This window comes from Geotrypetes seraphini, chromosome 8 (genome assembly GCF_902459505.1).
Source record: "Geotrypetes seraphini chromosome 8, aGeoSer1.1, whole genome shotgun sequence".
Classification (NCBI taxonomy): Eukaryota; Metazoa; Chordata; class Amphibia; order Gymnophiona; family Dermophiidae; genus Geotrypetes; species Geotrypetes seraphini.
In genome coordinates this window covers 184102589-184118210 of record NC_047091.1, presented here as the reverse complement: position 1 = coordinate 184118210, position 15622 = coordinate 184102589, and the positions used below count along the sequence as shown (strand labels likewise).

Below are 15622 nucleotides of genomic sequence, written 5' to 3'. Positions count from 1 at the left end.
TGCGACTGATTTGCCGGCCTCCCGCCAAGGAGCCTTTGGTCTGCTTTTGGAGGTTTTCTCCAACCTACGCCTCCATTTATTCCATGCGGCCTATAATGGCTTTAAACTTTCCTCCAGGGTGGCAGCCTTTGCTATCGCCATGTGCCGCCTAGCTTGGTTGCGCCTGGTAGACATGGACCCCAACTTACAGGACCGGTTGGCTAACCTCCCCTGTGTGGGCAAAGAACTTTTTGACGATACCATCGAGGCAGCTACGAAACGCCTTTCTGAACACGAACGCTCGTTTGCCTCCCTCGTCCGGCCTAAGCCTAAACCTTCCGCGTCCAGGCCGTTCAGGGCCCCTCTGCGCCGCTTACCCACAAAAATCTACTCCTGCTTTCTCGCGGCCTCCACCCTGACGTCCGCAAGCTCACCATCGGGCTCCACCCAAGTCCCAACCGCCTGCGACTGCTAAACCATCCCCGTCCTTTTGACGGGATACGCGGATGGGGGCTGGCCCCCTCCGCCACATTCCCAGGCCTCCTTCCCATCGTGGGTCGCCTCAGAGCCTTTTACCCTCGCTGGGAACAAATCACGTTGGACGCATGGGTCCTTGGCGTGATCTCATCAGGATACTCTCTCAACTTTCGGGACATTCCTCCAGACAGCCCTCCAAGGGTGTGCCCTCCCAATCGGGCTCAGTTACCCCTCCTTCTCTCAGAAGCTCGAGACCTGCTTCGCCTGCGGGCAGTGGAGGAGGTTCCCCCCGACCAACGGGGGAAAGGGTTCTACTCCCGTTAATTCCTGGTGCCGAAGAAGACGGGAGACCTGCGCCCAATTCTAGACTTGAGACGACTCAACAAATTTCTGGTGCGGGAAAAGTTTCGGATGCTTTCCCTACCGATTCTCTACCCTCTGATCGACGAGGACGATTGGCTCCGCTCCCTCGATCTGAAGGAAGCCTACACACATGTTCCAGTGCATCCCGCTCACCGCAGGTTCCTTCGTTTTCAGGTGGGAAAGCTGCATCTACAATACCGAGTCCTCCCCTTTGGCCTGGCATCATCATCTCGAGTCTTCACGAAGTGCCTCGTGGTGGTCGCAGCTGCCTTACGCTCTCAGGGTTTTCAGGTATTCCCCTACCTGGACGATTGGCTGATCAAAGCCCCGTCCAGGGAGGGGGTTATCTCAGCGACCCGATAGACTATTATTTACCTTCAGGGTCTGGGGTTCGAGGTAAACTTTCCAAAATCCCAGCTGCGCCCCTCTCATTCCTTACAGTTCATCGGGGCCGTGCTGGACACGGTTCGCCTCCGTTCCTTCCTCCCCGCTCTGCGTCTAGAGGCGTTAGTAAGTCTGAGTCGAAGGATTTCGCTGCTGACCTCGGTATCAGCACGGCAGATGATGACTCTTCTGGGCCACATGGCCTCTACCGTCCACGTCATACCCTTCGCCCGTCTCCACCTGAGGATTCCTCAATGGACCCTGGCCTCTCAATGGCGTCAGGACCGCGACCTGATCGATCGTCCTGTGACAGTGACTCCTTCCTTGCAACGATCGCTCCATTGGTGGGCCGACTCTTCCAGTCTTTCCAAAGGTTTGCTCTTCCTCGCCCCCCCACACAGCAAGGTACTCACCACGGACTCGTCAGAGTACGCTTGGGGAGCTCATCTGGATGGCCTACGCACTCAGGGAGAGTGGTCAGCAGAGGACCGTCGCTATCACATCAACGTGCTGGAACTTCGGGCCATCTATCTCGCCGCTGTGGCTTTCCAACATCTGCTCCACGACCGGGTGGTTCTCGTCCGAACCGACAACCAGGTGGCAATGTACTACGTAAACAAACAAGGGGGGACGGGGTCTTGGTCCCTCTGTCGGGAAGCTCTGCGCCTCTGGAAATGGGCGATCTCCAACAACATCTTCCTTCGAGCGGTGTACATACAGGGAGAACGGAATTGTCTGGTGGACAGACTCAGCCGCCTCCTCCAGCCACACGAGTGGTCACTGCACTCTCAGATCTTGCGACAGGTGTTCGAAAAGTGGGGGACCCCTCAGATAGATCTGTTCGCCTCCCCCCTCAATCACAAACTGCCTCACTTCTGCTCCCGGATGTATTCCCTGAACCGTCTCGAGGCCGACGCCTTCCTCCTGGATTGGGAGGGAAGGTTTCTGTACGCGTTTCCGCCTTTTCCTCTGATTCTGCGGACGCTGGTCCATCTCAAATTGGTGCGAGCCACTCTGATCTCGATTGCTTCTCGGTGGCTGCGCCAGCCTTGGTTTTCTCTTCTACTTCAACTCTGTGCCAGGGAGCCGCTGCTTCTGCCTCTGTTTCCCTCTCTGCTATCGCAGAGTCAGGGTTCGCTGTTACATCCCAATCTTCAGTCTCTTCATCTGACTGCGTGGTTTCTTTCCCCCTGACTTCTCTTCCGGTGTCTAAATCAGTCCGGGACATATTGGAGGCCTCGAGGAAGGCCTCGACTAGAATCTGCTATTCCCAGAAGTGGACCAGATTCTCGTCCTGGTGCTCCTCTCACCACCAGGATCCGATGTCGGTCCCGGTGTCGCTGGTCCTGGAGTATTTGCTTCATTTATCTCACTCCGGCCTGAAGACCAACTCCATTCGAGTACATCTTAGTGCGATTGCTGCCTTTCATCAGCCCCTAGAGGGGAAGGCCCTTTCACTCCATCCCTTAGTTTCTCGTTTCATGAAGGGCCTTTTGAATGTTCATCCTTCTCTCAAACCTCCCCCGGTGGTTTGGGATCTTAATATGGTTCTGGTTCAACTCATGAAACCTCCGTTTGAGCCTCTAGACAAGTGCCAGCTTAAGTTTCTCACTTGGAAGGTGATTTTCCTGCTTGCCCTCACTTCCGCTCGGCGGGTTAGTGAGCTGCAGGCCCTAGTGGCGGACCCGCCTTTCACAGTATTCCATCATGACAAGGTGGTTCTCCGCACTCATCCTAAGTTCTTGCCGAAAGTGGTGTCTGATTTCCATCTCAATCAGTCCATTGTTTTGCTCGTGTTTTTTCCCAAGCCCCACTCTCATCCTGGAGAGATGGCACTCCACACTCTTGACTGTAAGAGAGCGTTGGCCTTTTACCTTCAACGCACTCAGTCTCATCGGACAGTTCCACAATTGTTTTTGTCCTTCGACCCTAATCGGTTGGGTCGCCTAGTTTCCAAGCGCACCTTGTCCAACTGGTTGGCTGCTTGTATTTCTTTTTGCTACGCTCAGGCTGGTCTCGCGCTGCATGGTCGAGTAACGGGACATAGGTTCCGAGCGATGGCAGCTTCTGTAGCTTTCCTCCGGTCCACACCCTTTGAGGAAATCTGCAAGGCTGCCAAGTGGTCCTCGGTTCATACTTTCACCTCCCACTACTGCCTGGATACATTGTCTAGGAGCGATGGCCGTTTTGGCCAATCGGTATTGCGTAATCTATTTTCTTAAATTGCCAACTTCCCTCCATCCCTTTTCAGTTAGCTTGGAGGTCACCCACATGTGAGAATATCATGCCTGCTTGTCCTGGGATAAAGCACAGTTACTTACCGTAACAGGTGTTATCCAGGGACAGCAGGCAGATATTCTCACAACCCGTCCGCCTCCCCGAGGTTGGCTTCTTTGCTGGTTATATGAACTGGAGACCACGAGGAGGGGATGCGCCCTCTAGTGGAGCAGGAAGGCACGCATGCGTGGAGCAGCAGAGCAAACTTAAATCTTCAATCAAGTTTGCTTGAAAAAGCTGTCCGCATCGGGGCTCCGTAGATGACGTCACCCACATGTGAGAATATATGCCTGCTGTCCCTGGATAACACCTGTTATGGTAAGTAACTGTGCTTTTTAAACTACCTTTTTAAAATACTTAGTTTGTCACATGCTCTGCTTTCTATTCATTTTTCTAAATTCTGTTTCCAGGGTCTCCTGTCTGTGATGGGGTTTTTTTTGTTCTCTCTCCCTCCTTTCCATGTCCAATATCACTCCTTCTCCCCTCCGCACATCAGATCCAACATCTATTCTTCTCTCTCCTTTCTGTTCAATTCCCAGCATCATATTTCGGCCTGTGTCCATCTCTCCCTTACTCTGACCACCACCCCCCTGTCCAACATCACTTCTTCTCTCCCTCCAACTCCGGTACTTTCTTAAGCTGCCTTAACAGCAGTGATAGCACAACAGTTTCTATACCTGCTCCAGAAGCTCCCTATGACCCATTCCACCCACCAGTAACACAGTTTTCTGTTGTCTCAGGGGTGGGTTGGGTCAAAGGGAGCCTCTGGAGCAAGCAGCATAGAGATGCTGCTGTATTGCCACTCCTGTCTAAACAATTTGGAAGATATCAAGTTTATTCAAGTTTATTCATGGCTTAATATACCGACCATCACATGTATCTGGACGGTTTACAATATTAAAAATTAGAAAGGTCTAATATAATTTTTGATTTAGGTGGGATAAAATAAAAAGAGGGTGGTGGTAATAATTATAATAATAATTTTATTTTTATATACCGCCTAACTAAAAAATGATTCTAGGCGGTTTACAACAAATTAGCACAAGTCATACAGTGGAGAGTAATTTTAAAAGGAAAAAATAATTCAAAACAAAATACAATAAATAAGAATTGGTCCTACAGTAGAAAATATGATTCAAAAGCAAAATGCAATTTAAAAGAATGGTTCTAAGCAGATTACAACAAATAAGAACCGACCATACAGTAAAAATACAATTTAAAAGAAGACAAATTGAGACTGAATTGAAATGAGAGGTTTTGGGGGGATAGGGAAGTTTTAATTACAACGATAAATAAAAATAAAAGGGAGGGTAGAGGGATGGGGAGTAATGAGAGGGAAACAGGGATATCGCTTCTTAAAAGATATGGGGGTGCCTGCGAGAAAGGGAAGTGCAGGGTGGGGGGCAATTAATTTTATTAGCCATGACCAATTTTTTTATTCACAACTAATAAATAAAAGATTATTCTATGTTAACAGTGATAAAATTGCAGGCCTAGTTCTTGTACAGTCCCACTCTTTTCCTGGACAACTGGATAGTCAATCCCATCTTGCGAGATCCCTTCTTGTCATGTTAGTCTCCCTTGGTCTTGTAATCCCCTCTTTTTTCTGTAAATTTTAATTGGTTATACTGTATTTTTGTTTTAATACTTTTTATTGATTGTAAACCATCTAGATACTTTTTGTTGACAGACGGTATATCAAAGACATAATAAACTTGGAAACTTGTAGGAAGCTTCATTCACATATTTTTGACCCTCCCTTCTTACCTCAGGACTGCCCTCTGGCTTCTAGTTATCTTCCTACAAGCAAGTCAGTAGGAGATAGTATTTCTGCTCATGCTTGTTTTTTCTCTAACTTCAGTGTTTTTGCAGCTTCCCATGTTTGTGCTGCAGAGGTTCCCTTCAGGGACAGCTCTAGTTGTGGACTTTACTGTCCAAGTTTGCTTCCAGGGAGTTGGGTGTTCTTAAGTTCTCCCAGCTGGACAGCCTGCATTCACAGATCGTGGCTCAGGGACCGTTCCTTTGGGAGCGTTACCCCAGGTTCAACCGCTAGTGGGTTTGAGTGTAGGCTTTGTGGTGGTGTATCCAGGATCGGGGCTGACTGCGTTCGCCAACCATTCACTTGCACGATGTTTCCAGGTGAAGTGGAGGTCTTCCACCGGTGTCTTGGGTCATAGATTCAGTCAGAAGACTAGCAGTCCAGGATCCAAAGCTTGTTGGGGCAGAGAATCTCCCTGTAAGCTATTTCAGCTTCCATCTTGCAGCTCCCAGAACACAGCATGGCACAGTAATAGGCTGATAGCCTGTTAAATCAATTTTGGAGGGGGGGGTGTCTCCAGATTCAGATTTTAAGTGGTTTGGAAGTTAGCCCTGGGTCCCCTACCCCAAAAATCCTAACATCGCCTTGTTTTAGGGGTTGTTGTAGTTTTTCCGGGCACTTTTATTAGTAAAATTGCCCCCATGGTGGCCATCTTGGATTTTCCAGATCTGAATTTAAAGCTATTTTCTGCCTCTGCAAGCTTCATTATTGCAAGAAAACATGTCAGATGGACTCTTGAGGGCAGATACTTTGGATTTATGCCTCATTTGTGGCAGATGGCTGACAGGTGAGCATCCATGTTCCATGTGCCATGCAGCATGTGAGGGGGTGAAGTGGCATTGGCTTTAGCCCTCTCTGCCCCTTCGGTGGGGTTCTACCAATCACTCCATCCAAGGCCAGTCCAAAAAGACAAAAATGGGCCCGGAGGCAGCGCAAATGCGTTTTCAGCTAAACACAGCTGCAATTTCACGTCTAAAGCCCCGCAAATACTCCAAGAAGGTCTCAGGAGGCGGCTGTCCCTCAGGATCAGGGTTTTCCCCCCGAGTTTATTAACATGCTCTTTTAATCATGATTGCTCTACAGTTTTATGATATGAGCAAATTAGACTTGTTTCTCGGAGAGTGTTCCCATATCCCTTCCCTATCAGTGTCTTAAACAGGAATGACAGTCTGCTTTTGTACCAACTGGAAGTCAGAGGGAAGTCCTGAGGTAAGAGGGGAAGGTCAAAGTATGTAAATGAAGCTTCCTACATGTGATCTTGCTAGATGGGATTGATTACCCACTTGTCCAGGAATAGAGTGTGGATTTACAAGAAAGAAGATTAGCAAAGGTAAGAACCTAATCTTTCGTTTTGCTGATTTTTTTTTTCTTTCATACATTTTTCTGATTGCTTTACTTTTCTTTCCAGACCAGCTGTGACCTCCACTCGTAAGAAACAAACCAATAAAAAGCAAAACAGTTCAAAGATCTTGGTTCGAAATATTCCATTCCAGGCTACCGTGAGGGAGGTTCGAGAGCTGTTCAGGTGAGCACCACTTGTTATCTGTCTGCGGTGTCTGTGATCAGTCTCGCCATTTGTTCTCTAAATTGAGAAACTGTATTCCTCAGTTTGCTCCTGCAGTAACTCTGTCTTCATTGTTTTGTGCTGAAGTGTAAAGAGTGAAGACATCGTTAGAAGCAATCTAGTGCCAGAAAAGCAAGTGAATAGCTCAGGTTAGGAATGAGGTTTATTGGTAGTCATGTGTACTAGGACAGCACAAGTTGCTATACATATTGTATATATGATTACCAATCTATTTGTTAATATTGACAGAACTCTGTGTGTCTCAGATCTGAAATAGCTGGAGATCCCCTGAACTGTATTTATTTATTTGTTCAATTTTCTATACCATTCTCCCCAGGGAGCTCAGAACGGTTTTGCATTAATTTTTATTTTTTTATTTTTTTTTCCTTTTTGTTCATTAGTTTTTATTGAATATTATAAGAAATTTACAGAAAGCAGTTCAAACACACAAAATCTGAATAAGACACAATGGTGTAGAAAAAGTCTATGTCTACAATCATTTACATACAACCAGATTAATAAAAAGGATCCAGGGTATTTGTAACTGCTAATAGAAGATATATGAAAGGCAGAAAAGCATTAATTTATTCAGGTACTCGAGCATGTTTCCCTGTCTGTCCCAGTGGGCTCACAATCGATCTAATGTGCCTGGGGCAATGAGGGGATTAAGTGACTTGCCCAGGGTCACAAAGGAGCAGCGTGGGTTTGAACCCACAACCTCAGGGTGCTGAGGCTTTAGCTTTAATCACTTTGCTACTATGAGCTATGAGACTCAAGGGTTAGCAGGGGCTGAAGCTTGGCGAGAGTGAGTGAAACAAACAGAGCCAGAGTAGCAGAGTTTAAAATAGTCTAGAGGGGACATGATAGAGACTTACAAGATCATGAAGGGCCTAGAGAAAGTGGAGAGGGACAGATTCTTCAAACTTTCAAGAACTACAAGAACGAGAGGGCATTCAGAAAAATTAAGAGGGGACAGATTCAGAATCAATGCTAGGAAGTTCTTCACCCAAAAGGTGGTGGACGCCTGGAATGCGCTTCCGGAGGGTGTGATAGGACAGAGTACAGTATTGGGGTTCAAGAAGGGATTGGATAATTTAAAGGAAAAGGGGATAGAAGGGTATAGATAGAGGATTAATATACAAGTCCTGGACCTGATGGACCGCCGTGTGAGACCTCTGGTCTGACCCAGCAGAGGCACTGCTTATGTTCATAGTCGTATAAGAGAGTTTCCTACTGGAACAATGGGGTCTATAGGTGAGGTACTATGAAAGATTAAGGGCTCCTTTTACAAAGGTGCACGCTCAAAAGGAGGCAGAAGCGGTTAGCGTGCACTATTCCGTGCGTTAAGACCTTAGCGCGCCTTTGTCAAAGGAGCCCTAAGTTGCTTGCCAGTTCTGCGCTTACTCGGTTGGATTATTGCAATGCTGTTTATACGGGGCTTCTATGCATTTTATTGTTTGCATTTTTGCATTGTGCTGTTAATAGTGTCTTGTATTGTTTGTGCATTTATTGTCGATTTTGTATGTAATTTTGTAACCCGCCCTAGGTAAGTTACAGCAAGCACCGAATGTTGCTGCTCATATAATCCTACACCAAAATAGCTGTAATTTTTCAGCTATTACATCCGATCCTTGTAAGATCCTCAGCGGCATCACTTAGGGCTCAACATCTCTCATTGCCCTAAGCTTGTCACTGGATCTGATTTTCGAATCTTCTTAGTCTTCTTTAAAAGCTTACTTTTACTTAATACATTCATTTAATTTTTAGCTTTTATTTATTCATATTTTATTAATATTTGTTACATCAATAAAAAAAATTCAGGAAAAGCAAAAGAAACAGCACTTACAATTTCAAATTAAGACTTACGCCAAGGTAAAAATTTATATAAGAAACAATATATAATCATCCTTTGCATGCAAATGTCCTTAAACTTCGTCAACATTTACATTAGTATCTAAAACTTTCAGTGAAACATTATCAATCAAGAAATTCTCCACTTGTGACAGATCTACAAAAACAAATTTATCTGCTTTAAAGTTAACGATACACTTTCAAGGGAATTAAAAAAAAATAAATAAAAATAAAATGGCTCCTACAGCTATAACTTTAGGTTTAGTCCAAAACAAGACTTCTTTGGCTCGGTCCAAAACTAGATCACCTACCCACCTCCATCCCACTACCCTCTGGCTCCTCGCTGAAGCTTGAATTCTCGAGCAAGGTCTTGGGCATCATCATTGATTCCACATTGTCCTTCAATGACCACCTCCAATTCTTGGTAAAAAAATGCTTTTTCAGCCTTCACATGCTGAGGAAAGTTAGATCCTGCTTCCATCAAAAACATTTTACCCTCCTTGTCCAATCCATCATCCTCTCCAGATTGGACTATTGCAACTCTTCTCCTATGTTGTGTCTGTCTGGACACCTCAGAAAAAATCATTAGTTGTTGTCCACAAAACAAGGCCTGTTTATTCACAAAATACAATTTAAGTATAGGTTGTTTTTCAATTTCTGAATAAATTTGTAATTTACTTATAATTTTTAGCTTTTGTTAATTTTTGTTATAAGCAAATACTTAGCTTAAACTGAGTGGCCTCTGGTTAGGGATTCTGATGCCGACACGTTTCGCATAAACAGCTTTCTCAAGGCTTGACCCCTAACAGATAAACCACCAGTAACTGCGACCACTAAATCTTCAGCTGCTGATTGAGTTACCCCTCTGTTATATGCATTGCATTGGTTATCTAGCCCTTTCAGGACCAAGGGACCTATTTGTCCCATAACTTTAAAATCCTATAAATTTTGATTGGGATAGTCTACAGTTCTAAATTTGATATGTACGGATTCCATATGATACTGCCTTTATGTAAACAAACTGGTTCCGACATTCATTCATTAGCGTCGTTGCCAGATTGACGAGAAGATTCACTTGCCACACTGTCCATAAGCCAGAAGTGTGATTTTTTTAAATAAAAATAATGATATTTCACAAAAAAAATCAATTTTTTGGCATCTGCAAGCCCTTTTTACCATAAAAATGTCGTCAAAACCACAAAAATTGGCCTACGATCCTTATGGTCCTGAAAGGGCTAGAAAGCTTCACATTCAGTTGAAACCATTATTTGAAGGGACTCTTTCATCTCAATGAGCCAGGCTGCCAGTTGCAGTCTGCTGGTCAGGGAAATTTCACGTTTTCACTTGGTACGGACATAGGAATCATGCTTTACAGACTCATACAACACAAATTCTATTGCCCTAAATGGAAATGGGCCAAGCTATCTGAACAACCGCCTAATTTGGAAAAACACATCCAGATCAAGGAGAACTCAAGCACACTTTACCCCCCCCCCCTCCAACCAAAGGCATGCAAAGCAAAAAAATACATGACGGCCTACTAGCCACCAGAGCAGCAAAAATAGACCACCACCTCTCAAATCTGCTGACCACGACGACGAACTGAAAACCATCCTATTCAAGAAATTTGTCAAATGATCTAACCATACCGTATCGATCCTTCCCAGATCCCCACGCATACTATAGCTATCAACCTTGTAATCTCCCTGGGAATGTCCAGGCTAATTTCTTGTTGTAAACCGCCTAGAACTGAAAGGTATTGGCGGGATAGAACACCTCAATGTAATGTAATGTTGCATCTGGTCTGTGAAATAAGTTATTAGAGGAATTGAAGGTTTTCAGGTTTGGGTTTTTTGGAAACTATTGGAGAGTTGGCTCTTTATTTCTGTGTTAGGGAGGAGTGCTTTTTTTTTTGGGGGGGGGGCATAGTTGGATGAAAGGGAAGGTTTTGAGAGTGGGTCGCAATTTGCTGTTTTTTGTTTTGAATGTTTAATTATATCTCACACTGTACATTTTTTTTCAAAGTTAGCGGGTTATAAGAATTTGAATTAAATTAATTACTGGAACAAAATATTCTGAAAGAGTAATGAGAGAGAAATGGCCTAATTATTTGGACCGGATAAGGAAAATTTGTTAGGGTGAGTGGAGGAAGAATTAGCTTTCATTTAATCAGAAAAGAGCGACTAAGATGGTTAAGGGGCTGGAGGAGTTGCCGTACAGCAAAAGATTAGGGAAGCTGGGCCTGTCCTTCCTTGAAAAGAGGAGACTGAGAGGGGACATGATCGAAACATTCAAAATACTGAAGGGAATAGACTTAGTAGATAAGGCCAGTTGTTCACCATCTCCAAGATAGGGAGAACGAGAGGACACTCTCTAAAGTTGAAAGGGGATAGATTCCGTACAAACGTAAGGAAGTTCTTCTTCACTCAGAGAGTGGTAGAAAACTGGAACACTCTTCCGGAGTCTGTCGTAGGGGAAAACACCCTCCAGGGATTCAAGACAAAGTAGATAAAGACAGGTTGTTCACCCTCTCCAAGGTAGAGAGAACGAGAGGGCACTCTCTGAAGTTGAAAGGGGATAGATTCCGTACAAACGTAAGGAAGTTCTTCTTCATCCAGAAAGTGGTGGAAAACTGGAACGCTCGCCTGGAGGCTGTTATAGGGGAAAACACCCTCCAGGGATTCAAGACAAAGTTGGACAAGTTCCTGTTGAACCAGAACATACGCAGGTAGGGCTAGTCTCAGTTAGGGCTGGTCTTTGACCTGGGGGCCGCCGCGTGAGTGGACCGCTGGGCACGATGGACCACTGGTCTGACCCAGCAGCAGCAATTCTTATGTTCTTATGACTCCTTTCTACCGTGAGTTGCATTGGCTTCCAATGGAGGTGCGTGTTTGGTTTAAGCTGGGTTGTCTTTGTTACAAAGTTGCATATGGTATTGCTCCAAATTATATGACCGATAGATTTCTCGTAGCATTCCATAAACATAGGAGAGAATCGCATGCATTGTTTAATTTTCCGTCTGCTCCAGGTTGTAAGAGCAAGAAATCCTTGGAACATACACTAGCATTTCATGCTGCTTTCTATCACGGGGAATTTAGGCCACTGTTGCGTAGTGCTTGCTCTTACAAGCACTCAGTTGAAAACTCATCTTTTTTCAAAATATTCAACAAACTAATTTAAATCATCCTTAGGTTAGGTTATTTTTAATCTTTTGTTCACCGCATTGAACTTACAGTAATGCGGTTTATAAGTACAATGTTATGTTATTGAAGGGGAGAAAGAAGGTTTAGTGGAAGACCTGTGAGAAGCAATTTGCAGTAATCTAGTCGAGAAGTGATAGGCGTGTGGGTGAGGGTTTTGGTAGTGTGCTCAGTAAGGAAAGGTTGGATTTTTGGTGACGTTATAGAGAAAGAAATGAGAGATTTGAGCAGGAAAAGAAAGGAATCAGATAGTACCGAGGTTGTAAAGTGACAATTCAGTAGTTTTCCAGGATAAAGCTGACATCCATTGGTGGGGGCAGCGTTTGTCAGCCATGCTGGACCATGAGGCCCCCCCTGGTTTAAGAATAAAGGGAAATAGTTCTCCATGGAGAAGGTGGGTGCATGCAATGGTACCCACCTCCCGGCGAATGGCAGATGCAGAAACCATAATAGAAGAAATCACGGTGTGAACACGGAAGGATTTTCTTTACAAAGGCAGAGACGAAGAAGGGTCTATACCATTATAATGGGATGTACAGATTAGATGTGGTTAATGGTCCTTAGCTGCCCTCATATTCCGTTGCTCATTGTGAACCATAATAGTCCTTAAAACAATAATCTGAGCACAACTTATGAAGGATATGGTTGTCAGCACTATAAATGGTTTGATATTAGCCTTGTATCCCTACTTTTGTTAAGTTTTTCAGAAATTTGTATGTTTTTTCATTTTAGACGAAAGCATATAAATGATAGTAGACCGAAATACGCCCTCCCCCACCTCTTACCAGAGTTTTTGTTTAAAAAAACAACATTTCAACAGATTTGAGGGTTTTGATTGTAGCTAAGAGTAGGTCCCTGGTTGCACAGCAGGGGGTGCTCTAGGCCTTTTTTTCCTTCAAAATGGAAGGTAAGACGTATAAAGAGATGAGTTCTGTATTGTACCATGCTCAAGCATCAATGCTGCTGTGATAGTTTTCATTATTGCCATTTGCAATCAGCAGTTTTTAAGATTCTTCCAAAAACTGATTCGATAACTAGTGCAAAAGTGCTTCGGCCAAGGAACTAGCTTGCTGGCTGAGTATGGCCACGTGGAAGACCAGCGCTTAATTTTTCACTGGGATCGTCCCTAGAAGCCAACCCACGAGGGGAAGCACTTGAAAGGAGAGCCCGCCGAGTGCCGCTTGTTAGTACGTTCTGATGGGAGATTCCGAAAGCCATTAGATGAGTTTTGAAGGGAGGCTCCATCTTTCTTAATTCAGCCAGAGGAAGGGGGCACCTGTGGTGATTAATTAAAAAGGCAAAGGTGGAGTTGAGTACAGATGCCACAAATCAGAGAGAGGTTTTGTGGGAAAGAGGAGAAACAGTGATATAGCTGGAAGCACAAAATGGCCCCTTCCTCTACCAGCTCTGCTTTACCTCGCCAGGGAGCATCAGTCCCAATCTCCTCACCACCTCTTTGTTTGTACAGGTACAAGATCCTTTATCCAAAATCATTTTAAGGGCGACTTAGAATGATTTTATTTTTTATTTACCCTCCTACCCTTAAATTGTTTTCTTATATCTTTAAAATTGTATTTCTTACCTATTATCCTCTTGTTTCCACCTGTTATGGTTTTATGTCTCCAAAAGTCTGTCGCCCCCCTGTCTTTTTAAATTTGTATTTTAACTATTGTTTTCTTTTATGATTTTGTACACCGCCTAGAAGGCTGATTAGGCGGTATAAGACATTTTAATTAAACTTGAAACTATTTCTGTTTTTGGAATGATAATGTGAAATCAGCCCTGCAACATTTTCTGATTCTCACTGTCACCCTGAGTGGAATTGGCAGCTCTTCTTTGGCACTTCCCAGCCCTCCAACCTGAATTGCACAGGGGTCAGGAGAAAACCAGGCACTTGTGTTGGTTTCACTGTATCGTGTCGGGGAAATTGACTACTTCCGGTTCACATCAAATTTCGGGTTTTGAAGCTTTTCAGTTTTCGGCATTTGGATAAAGGATCTGTACCTGTATTCAGACTTTTGTACAGATACAAGTAAAGATCCCATTTGGATAAAGGATCTCATTTGGATAAAGAATCCCATTTGGATAAAGAATCTGTACCTGTATTCAGATTTTTGTACAGATACAGGTACAGATCCCAAATACAATTGTATTCAGAATTTAGAGAACCAACCTAGGACTGTGGAGTTGATACCTATCTCAGAGAGTTGGTAAACAAGAATATCATGGTGAACAACGTCGAAAGCAGCGGAAAGGTCAAATTGTAGGAGGACAGCGAACTTGTTTCGAGAGTGAAGTTGTTGAACCCTTGAAATCAGGGAAGACAGTAGGGATTCGGTGCTGAAGTTAGGACGAAAGCCATATTGATAGGGTAAAAGAATAGAGAATCTCTCTAAGTATGATGAGAGTTGGGAAGAAATGATGGACTCTAGCATCTTGGTTAGGAGAGGGATATTTGCAATTGGGCGATAGCTGGATGGTATGGAAGGGTCAAGGTCAGATTTTTTCAGTAGTGGGGTCAAGGCGATATGACCCATTTCTGGGGAGAAATGGCCCGACTGAAGGGCGGAGTTTATGAGAATGGTGATAGAAGAAATAGCCTGAGCAGGAATGTTCTCGTATAGGTAGGAGGGGAATGGGTCCAAGGAGCAATTATAGGATTTCAGTTTGAGGCAGAGATTGAGGACCAGGGATTCAGATACGCGCTCAAAGGTAGTCCAGGATCTGTCAGCTGGGATAGGGTTCGAGACCATTAGGGTGGGAGTGGAATCAGTGGGCACTAGGGAGTTGTAAGAGACTGAAGGAGGGAAAGAGCATCTCAAGGAAGAAACCTTATCATTGAAGAATTTTGCTAGAACATCGGCTGAGGGAGAGGAGGGGAGCAAGGTGGGGTCTCTTTTGGAGGTTAGGGAGCACCAGATGTTGAATAGAGTACTGCTTTGATTGTTGGACCTGGATATTTTGTCACCATAGAAGTTCTTTCTTGCTTTTTTTAGTGCTGTGTTGTACAGCTTGATATTGACTCTCCAGGACTGTCTGTCTATTTTGATTTTTTCCATATGCGCACCAGAGCTCGACATTTCTGTTTTAGCTCTCTGTGATATGGGAGGAACCAAGGGGCCTTGCGGGGATAGGAGATGGATTTAGTGGAAAGGGGGGCGAGAGAAAGATAGGTGGATTTGGAGAGAGCGACCCAGTTATGCCAATTAGTACCTGAATCTGCAGGCTTAGGGGCAGAGGAGAATAGATTGAGAAATTTAAACCAGAACAGGTCGCTTGTGATTTTTTTGCGGAATGTAATGGGGTTGGAAATACGGGGTGGAGCCCCAAGGTGCGACATAAAGATGGGGAGACAGAAAGCCCCTAGGAAGTGGTCAGACCAGGGAACATGTTCCCAGCGAGTGTCGTCAATTGACGTCTTGTGAGCGGTAAGGTCGAGGAAGCTAATGAGGTCTAGTGTGTGCCCCTTTTCGTGGGTTGGGGATGGTGCAGGGGGGGTGAGGCCAAGGGAGGTGAGGAAGCTAATAAGTTCAATCGTATCCTTTCTGGTGATGTCGTCTAGGTGGAGATTGATGTCTCCGATGATCAATAATCTTTGGAACTTGAGGAAGGCGTTTGTTATAGTCTCAAGGACGAGTTCGGAGGAGTTGTTCCAAGGGGTAGGTGGGCGGTATAGGAGCAGGATGCCCAGTGGGTGAGGGTGAAGTT

General features: G+C 44.7%; 1 protein-coding gene across 2 annotated transcripts in view; it reads left to right on the top strand.

Annotated features, from left to right (window-relative positions):
* Positions 1–15622, top strand: part of RBM19 (RNA binding motif protein 19) — a 285015-nt gene that overhangs the window by 143452 nt on the left and 125941 nt on the right. For both annotated transcript variants that reach the window (XM_033955717.1, XM_033955718.1), the window contains exon 21: positions 6708–6824. In XM_033955717.1, coding sequence (XP_033811608.1) covers positions 6708–6824 — 117 coding nt within the window. The remainder of the gene's footprint in view (positions 1–6707; positions 6825–15622) is intronic.